Source organism: Nicotiana sylvestris, chromosome 2, assembly GCF_000393655.2.
Source record: "Nicotiana sylvestris chromosome 2, ASM39365v2, whole genome shotgun sequence".
Lineage (NCBI taxonomy): Eukaryota > Viridiplantae > Streptophyta > Magnoliopsida > Solanales > Solanaceae > Nicotiana > Nicotiana sylvestris.
The window spans coordinates 29,242,536-29,250,949 of record NC_091058.1 but is presented as its reverse complement, the minus strand read 5'-3'; the positions used below and the strand labels follow the sequence as shown (position 1 = coordinate 29,250,949).

The window sequence follows — 8,414 nt, the reverse complement described above, 5'->3', positions numbered from 1 at the left end:
TCATATCATAAGGGCATATGCTGTAATTATCAACACTTTCGATATAAAATGGAATAAAGAAATATTATTTGAAATTCGTTCTCGTATCATCATTAAATAAAAACATCTAAATCAATATTTTAAATAGGGACAAATTGAATAATCTTTGAAAAGAGCAGTTAATTTTAATATTTTAGCCAAGCTAAGAAATTTGTTCCCTTTAACTTTTTTCTTTTCTGAAAAGGAAAAAAGAAAAATAAGGGACGAGAGAAGATGGGATGTCAGCTGCAGTGCAGGACTTGTTACAGCAAGTCTTCCACGGCGTCGTTTTATTCGTCTCCTTCTTCTTCGCGTCTTCTGCATCTCACAGTCCTGCGAATTACTGCTTCACCAATTACCCACCCAGGTTCTCTCTCTCTCTACTTTTTTGTTCATTCACTGTTTACTCTTATTCATATTTCATAAATAAATATAACCAAAGGTAGTTACTGATCTTCCTTTACTGCTAAAGAACTGTTTTTTTCTTTCACCCTAATTTTTTTGATGAATTTTGAATTCTTGACCCTCCATAATTCGCCGCTAATGTAAGACTATTATGTCTTTTTTCTGAGTTTAGCTGAAAATTGTCCCCGAATTTGCATGCCTTTTGGATTTAAAACAATCTCTGCCGCAGAATTTGGATTCTTTTGGCATGGTTTTTTTTTTTCGTTTTACTGAGAGATGAATTTTTTCTGTTCTTTAATTTTAAATGGGCGAATAGAGCTGAATGCTTAAAGAGCATTGATATTACTTTGCAAGTATTAGTTTTCTGCTATCAAGAGGGAAGTGAAAAAGGTTAAAAAATGTTTTTATTTTTTATTTTATAGAGGGAGCGAATCTATGTACTATCTTTCCCAATAATAGGCTAAGCTAAGAGAATTACTTTTTGAATTGGCTGAAGTCATTCCTCAACCCGGAGTATCTCATGAAATCTGGCCATGAAGATCAAGAGTTAGGTCGAATTTGAAAGGCGAGGAGAGATTGATCCCTTAAGTTTTATTCTTAATCATAGAATACGAATTGTGAACCAGGTTGCAATTTTTATTTTTTTTAGTTCTTTGTGATACTCTGAGGTTAGTTTGGTGTTCTTATTTGCTTCCTATGTGATGAAAAATATTTTTTTAGATGATACACTAGTGTATCCCTCATTATTACTGATCTATATTCTGAACGTTCTCTCATGTGAATGGGATTTAGAAAGACACTGAATATCATGAGTTTTTAGCGAATTTAGCTAAGTGCATAATACAATGGAAACAAAGGACCCATATAGGCAATACCAACTCATAGGGATTAGGGCTTAGTTGTTGTTACACTTACTTTAGGCTGGTGTTTGTCAGGAGTCTTTACATTGTTTATTCATGTAGGATAAGTGTGAGATTTATAGGAAGAAACTTAGGAGATCAAGATTGCATGTCATTCTTGTCCGTCTATATAAAATATTAAGCAGCCCGAAGATGCACCCTACAGAACCTTGTGGTGCATATTTATGCATTATACTTGCTGCATTGTTGTAAATCTTTCTGTAGATTTAACTTAACTTTAATAAGCTTTTAGTACTTTTAAAGTTTTTGTGGTTTTCAAGTCCACGTAATTTGATTCCTCTTTCTGTTTTCCTCGCTACCTATCTTGTGAATGTTCAGGTTGTTCATCATATGGTTTTGGATGATAATTTAGCATCTTCGCTTCATATTGCACATCTTGATGGATTATGCACGATCATCCTCTGGGCCTGGTGAAGATAACATTGGGATTCCTGATGATTTGCGGTGTAAGAGGTCCGATGGGAAACAATGGAGATGCACTGCAATGTCTATGCCTGATAAGACTGTGTGCGAAAAGCACTACATACAGGCTAAGAAGAGGGCTGCAAATTCTGCAATGAGAGCCAACATGAAAAAAGGAAAGAGAAAATCATTGGATGAAAATGATATATATTCGGAGAGTAAAAGTGATGATATGGATTTACCAGATGCGAACCAGAAAAATGAGGATTATTCTGGTGCAGTCTGTGGGAAGAGGCATAAGGAAAAGGTGTCAAAGAATCGGATGAGTTATTTATCTGAAACACCTCAAAGCAAGATGTTTTTAGTTCGTAGCATGAAGTCTGCTGATGATCTAGACATGGAAGGTATGCAGTATGATGAAAGCCATAGAGGTTACAGGACGCCACCCCCTTCTGGTATGGAATCATCCAGAAGCAGATCGCAGAAGATGTTTGATTCAAGTCCTATGACGGTGAGTTTGAACTCATGGTTGAGTACCGCCGGGAATGAAGTTACTTTAGGAAGTGGACAATTGTATTTTAGTAAACTTGAGATTATTCTAGGACAATGTGATGCAGGGAAAGTTCATTATGTAAAAAAATAATTCTACTTAAAATTATAAATTGTGGTGATCGTTATGTAATCTGCACATTAAGCTTTATGTAGACATATCGCCTAGGATTCAATTAGAGTTTCTTAGACCTGAAATTTCATTAGCTCTCCAAGTATCATAAGTCAACAGTCTGTCATTGTTTTTTCTGGTTGTCTGTTGTATCTTCACTTGGGCTCCCTTAATTTTTGCCCCTAGGGAACTTCTGAAGCGAGCTCGGATTCTTCTGATAATACAGGGGGGCAGCGTTGTCACCAGTGTAGGCGGAACAATCAACGAGTAACTTGGTGCCTTAGATGTGATAGAAGAGGATACTGTGAAAGCTGCATCTCAACTTGGTGAGACTCACTAAAAAGAGTAACATGTCTAGTTTCTCCATTTCCTATGCAATGACTACAGTGTTTAATGTCAGGTACTCCGACATGCCAGTTGAAGAGATACAGAGGATTTGTCCTGCGTGTCGTGGTAGTTGCAATTGTAAAGTGTGTTTGCGTGGAGGCAACTTGATAAAGGTATTTACCTATTAGGCTAAAAGAGCTTTACGTGAGGCATTCTATGGTTTTGCTTAATATGTATAAAGTATTCCTTTCTGATATGTGATTCATTATTGCTGTGAGCATAGGTTAGAATAAGGGAGATACCTGCACAAAACAAACTGCAGTTTCTCTATTCCCTTTTATCAGCAGTTCTTCCAGTTGTTAAGCACATTCATAATCAGCAGTGCTTTGAGGTAGAGCTGGAAAAAAAACTTCGAGGTATAAGCATGACCTTTTGCATCTTTATTGAGGTATAGAGGGATTCCAAATTTGATAATGGTTGAACTATGAACTGAATTGTATTCTCCAGGAAATGGAATGGATCTCGGCCGGACTAAATTGAATGCAGATGAGCAAATGTGCTGGTAATATTTTCACACTTTTGCCCATTCCTGCTATTAGGAAATGGGCACTCTCAACCTCTGTGCTTGACAAAATATATATCACCAAGGTGTTTCTGCTTGCAGTAATTTCTGCAGGATACCAATTATTGATTACCATAGACACTGCCCAAATTGCTCATATGACCTCTGCCTCAGCTGCTGCAAAGATATCAGAGATGCAACCAAGGTTATTCAGGAAGACAGGGGTAAGCAGTTCCCAGGAAGAGTTGATGGCAGAGAAGCCACATCAAAGGAAGTGAAATTGTCAAACGTTCATCTAAATTTATTCACCAAGCTTTCTGATTGGAAAGCAGATAGTAATGGCTACATACCATGTCCCCCGAAGCAATATGGAGGCTGCAATTCCTCTGTCTTATCATTAAAGCGAATCTTTAAGATGAATTGGGTGGCTAAACTGGTGAAAAATGTAGAAGAAATGGTTAGTGGCTGTGAAGTATGTGATTCTGGTGATCTAGATAATACCTCTGAAGGGAAGTTGTTCAAGGCTGCTCATAGAGAGAATGGTGATGATAACTTTTTGTACCATCCATCTTCTGAAGATATTAGAAGTGAAGGGATTGAGAAATTCAGAAAGCAATGGAGCAGAGGTAAACCTGTTATCATCAAGGATGTTTATGATGTATCATCAATGTCAAACTGGGATCCAGTCGTAATATGGAGAGGAGTAAGGGAGACAACTGAGGAGAAAACAAAAGATGATAACAGAACTGTGAAGGCCATTGATTGCTTTGATTGGAGTGAGGTTGGTACCAGTTGTCTCTAGCTTGCATTACTAGCTAGATCTAGTTTCAACTTGCATTAGATTGGCATGAGGTTCATCTCCACTATCATATGTATGAAAAAATTGTGTCCACTTTCAGCAGAAGTGGCCTGTTGATTTCCTTTTATCTTCGGCTGACCATACCACCGTCTCTTGTACTTATTGTTTTACAGATTGATATTCAGCTTGGTCAGTTCATCAGAGGATACTCAGAGGGAAGAATTCATGATAATGGTTGGCCAGAAATGCTCAAATTGAAAGACTGGCCTTCTCCTAGTGCTTCAGAAGAGTTTTTATTATACCAGAGACCTGAGTTTATTAGTAAACTTCCTTTACTTGAATTCATCCACTCCAAGTGGGGTCTTCTAAATGTAGCTGCAAAATTGCCTCATTATTCCCTGCAGAATGATGTTGGTCCTAAGATTTTTATTTCTTATGGGATGTATGAAGAACTTGGTAGAGGTGACTCAGTGAACAATCTGCACATCAGCATGCGTGACCTAGTGAGTACCATAATTTCCTTCTCATGCCATCCCTACTTCGATAAGATTGTTTCTTGTGGTTGTTTGAAGTCGATGCCATGTGACATGCAAGGTAACTTGATTTCCACTATGAGGATGACGTGTACTCGTACTTGGCAATGCATCTGTGAATTAAATCTTCAAGATCATTTGTTTTTCTCTGTAGTAAAACTTTTGAAGCTTTAGCTGTCAAGAAGAGTCTAAGGTTTCTAGTTAACAAAAACAAATTTGATTGTTTAGTCTGTTGGATATGACATTGATTTGATAGTGGAAAATTCCTGATCCTGGCCTTAATTTTTAAGTCATCAGGAACAGATATTAATTTGCACTTCTCCTTTACATGGTCTTATAATACAAATCCTGATTTCAGCTGATAAATGATTTGGGTTTGCTGTTTCTTCTCTGTAATTAGGTATTCCTTTTGGTCCATGTCAGTGAGGTCAAACTAAAAGGTTGGCAGAAGACAAAGATAGGAAAGATACAGAAAGCCTTTGCTGAATCTGATCACAGAGAATTTCCTGGTGCTGCACTAAATGTCTCAAGGGAAGGAGATTTCTCCAAATTCTCACCTGGTGGAGATAAAGGGGATGATCATTATGCTGATACAGATTCAAATGCCAATAAAATGTTGGTCGACCAAGAGAGCAGAGCTTCTCAGATTGATGTAGATAACTTTAGTCATGAAGATCTGAATGGTTCCAATTTAAACGACTCGGAGACGAGTCACTCTGGGGCTCTTTGGGATGTCTTCCGCAGGCAGGATGTGCCGATGCTGATCAAGTATCTAAGATTTCATTGGAAGAAACATGGAGATTCAGACCGTGTAACAGATGATTCTGTACGTTTCTTCTCAAATGCAATAATTTGTCCAAGTATTTCTCTCTCTAGAATCTAGATATTGAGGTCATCGTATCTGCTTCCTACATTGTTGGTCTCAGGTGCCCAGTCCTCTCCACGATGGAATAGTATATTTGAATGAGCATCATAAGAGAAAATTGAAAGAGATATTTGGTAAGAGCAATAATTTGTTATTAAAGTTGACAATATGAGATTAAGATTTGTAATGCAATATGTCATCCCAAGAAGATGTTTTCAAGCATCTTCATCATGTGCTGGCAATTTTGGGCTTACAGTATCTTCCCTTTGATATGCTTGCCTTGGCATTGGATTTTTGCTATCTTGATGAAAGTTTCCTTGAGTTCTTATTTTTGGGAACTGATTTGTTCTGCTTTTAGTTCTCAACTTCGGGATATTTAGTCAGGCCCTAAAACTGGACCTCTGATATGCAAATATTCTTCGAAACATCTAAATGCCTATCACAGATCTTAAGATTTTCCTTCTCTGTCCTCTATTGTTTTTCTGTTGCTTGCTTCTATTTAAACTGTCACAAACTGATCCTTCGATTGAAACTCTGATTACTCTCAGGAATAGAGCCTTGGTCATTTGAACAGCAGTTAGGTGAAGCAATTTTCATTCCTGCTGGATGTCCTTTCCAAGTGAGGAATCTTCAGGTTAGTGGGCACGATGAATTTTATGAGTGGCTCGTAAACAATTTAGGTTCTTAATCCTCCTAGTTGTACTCATAAAAGAAACATGTTTATATGTGTTAAATGAGGAACTTAGACCTTTTAAAAACACACTACTAGAGCCATTGAAGAAACTGCATAAAGTACCCTCGTTAGTGTGTGATATAGAAAGTTCTGCTGATTGCCCTGGCAAATTGCATCTGATTCCTCTCCCCATTTTATTGCAGTCCACTGTTCAATTGGGCCTTGATTTTCTTTCTCCAGAAAGTTTAGGTGAGGCTGTTAGAATGGCTGAAGAAATCCGTGGCCTTCCTAATACTCATGATGCGAAGCTGCAAATGTTGGAGGTCTGAGTGATGATTCTTGTTCTTTGCCTGCCTCAGCTCCTTTGGATTGGTATTAACTTTATTCTATCATTTCATACAGGTGGGGAAGATATCGCTCTATGCAGCAAGCTCGGCCATCAAAGAAGTTCAGAAGTTGGTTCTGGATCCTAAGTAAGCAGTTTCATGTGTTATTCTTTCTTTACAGCTTTTCTCTCGATTTCCTTGTATAATAGGGATGTCTATGACAATTTTATCTAGAGGTTCTAGGTTGAGGTAGAAAAAACGATATTGACTTGTTTAATAAATCCTACTGCTGAGCTATGTGTCTATCATTATTGATCTCGGCTGCTTATACCATTTAGAGGCTTCTAAAGGCCTCTTTGGTTGAGTTCAACTGGAACGGACAGAAAAACTCTATCCATTAGAGTCCTTTCCTCAGTTGTTTGCTTTGCCTCTTCTGTTTTACTCGGAAAAAAGTCATAAAACCTAAACGGAAGGGGGAAAGACCAGGATTGTTACTCTCTTTCCCATGAATCAGTTTTACTATAGCGTTTCCTTTTGTAATTTTGTGGTTCAGAGTTGGTCCTGAGCTTGGATTTGAGGATCCCAATTTGACTGCATTGGTGTCAGAGAACCTGGAAAAGATGATTAAGAGACGTCAGGTAGCTTGTGTTTAAAGTTTAAACTGGTGCACAGAGGTTTGTATCTCTAAATTCTTATGTACAGAAGAGACAGCAAAACCCTTTTAGGGGATGTGCATTGGAGTACTTGCTTTTGTTCTGCTAAATGCTAGCTTGCCCTCCGGGGATGTGCATTATAGTGTTCACATTTGTTCTGCTATATTTTAGGTCGCTCTCGTGTTGTAGCTATTTTTATTTTCTGTCATATGGAAGAAATCAAAAGGTCTGTATTTCAGTCTTGTAGTAAAAGTTATCAATAGGGCTATTGCAATTGTAATGTCATATGAATGAGCACTTATAGTCTATAACAACATCGATTCAAATGTCATTTTTTTATAGTTAGTATATGTTCAAAGTACAACTCCATGCACCCTTGGTATGAAGCTTCTTTTGTTTTCATTTTATTTTCTTTTGTTATCTGTCTTTTTCCTTCATGGGGGAGCAAAAATACATAAAAAGTCATCTATGTTGCTTCTTGAACATTGACAGAGACGTAACTAGTATACTTGGTTGACAGTAGTTTGGAAGGATTGGGCGGGCGTAGGCTTGATGGTGAAAAGAAAACCACAGAAAAATAAAAAGATGTCCAGAGAAACTCTTAGTTTTCTTTTTATATTATCCTTAGGAAAAGCAAGTGTGTTGTTTGGAACATCTGAAGTTTATGAAGGGAAATTTCTTTAATAGTGTGTTGTTTGGAACATCTGAAGTTTACACACTTCGTTTTCCTATCTTTAGTACCACAAAGACCAAACGCAATCAATTCCTTGAGTAACTGCAAATGGTTTGGATTTTTATATCAAGATGTTGACTTCTGTGTTTTTCTACCTCTCATTTCTTTGGTGCGTGTCATGTGCTTCAACTAAAAGAATACCAAGTTGGACTATCTGATGAATTTCAAGCGTCTGGTTAGCATGAGTCTGAAAATAACATTTTCTCTCTGAAACGCAAAAGCAAAAATCAAGCGATTATTAGTACTTTACATATCAAGATTGTCCTGCATTTCATTCTAATCCAAGAAAAGATAGTAAGCAAACTCCCGAGTCTTGTCCAATTATTTGTCCTAAAATTATTGCTACTTCATGATTTCAAGACTAAATTTGTTAATTATTTACAATTATACCCTTAATATTAAAGTAGCAGTAGTTCTTTTTAATATTGCTCAATTCTCAAAAAATATTTAATTGAGGTAACTTACTAAACTATATAGTATTATATTTGTTACTTTTCTTCATGGACGTCAAAAGAGTTAAAGCGACTCTTAAAATGA

At 37.1% G+C, this 8,414-nt stretch overlaps 1 protein-coding gene across 1 annotated transcript; it reads left to right on the top strand.

The window, feature by feature from the left end:
- Positions 1-205: 205 nt before the first annotated feature.
- On the top strand, positions 206-7,544 carry LOC104236192 (E3 ubiquitin-protein ligase JMJ24). Its single transcript, XM_009790072.2, has 14 exons — positions 206-385; positions 1,662-2,256; positions 2,593-2,732; positions 2,807-2,906; positions 3,017-3,149; positions 3,241-3,295; positions 3,398-4,076; positions 4,268-4,597; positions 5,028-5,453; positions 5,554-5,626; positions 6,041-6,126; positions 6,369-6,488; positions 6,568-6,638; positions 7,045-7,544. Exons 2-14 carry the CDS (start codon positions 1,723-1,725, stop codon positions 7,142-7,144), a joined length of 2,847 nt encoding a protein of 948 aa, XP_009788374.1. The 5' UTR covers positions 206-385; positions 1,662-1,722; the 3' UTR covers positions 7,145-7,544.
- The last annotated feature ends 870 nt before the right edge of the window (positions 7,545-8,414 follow it).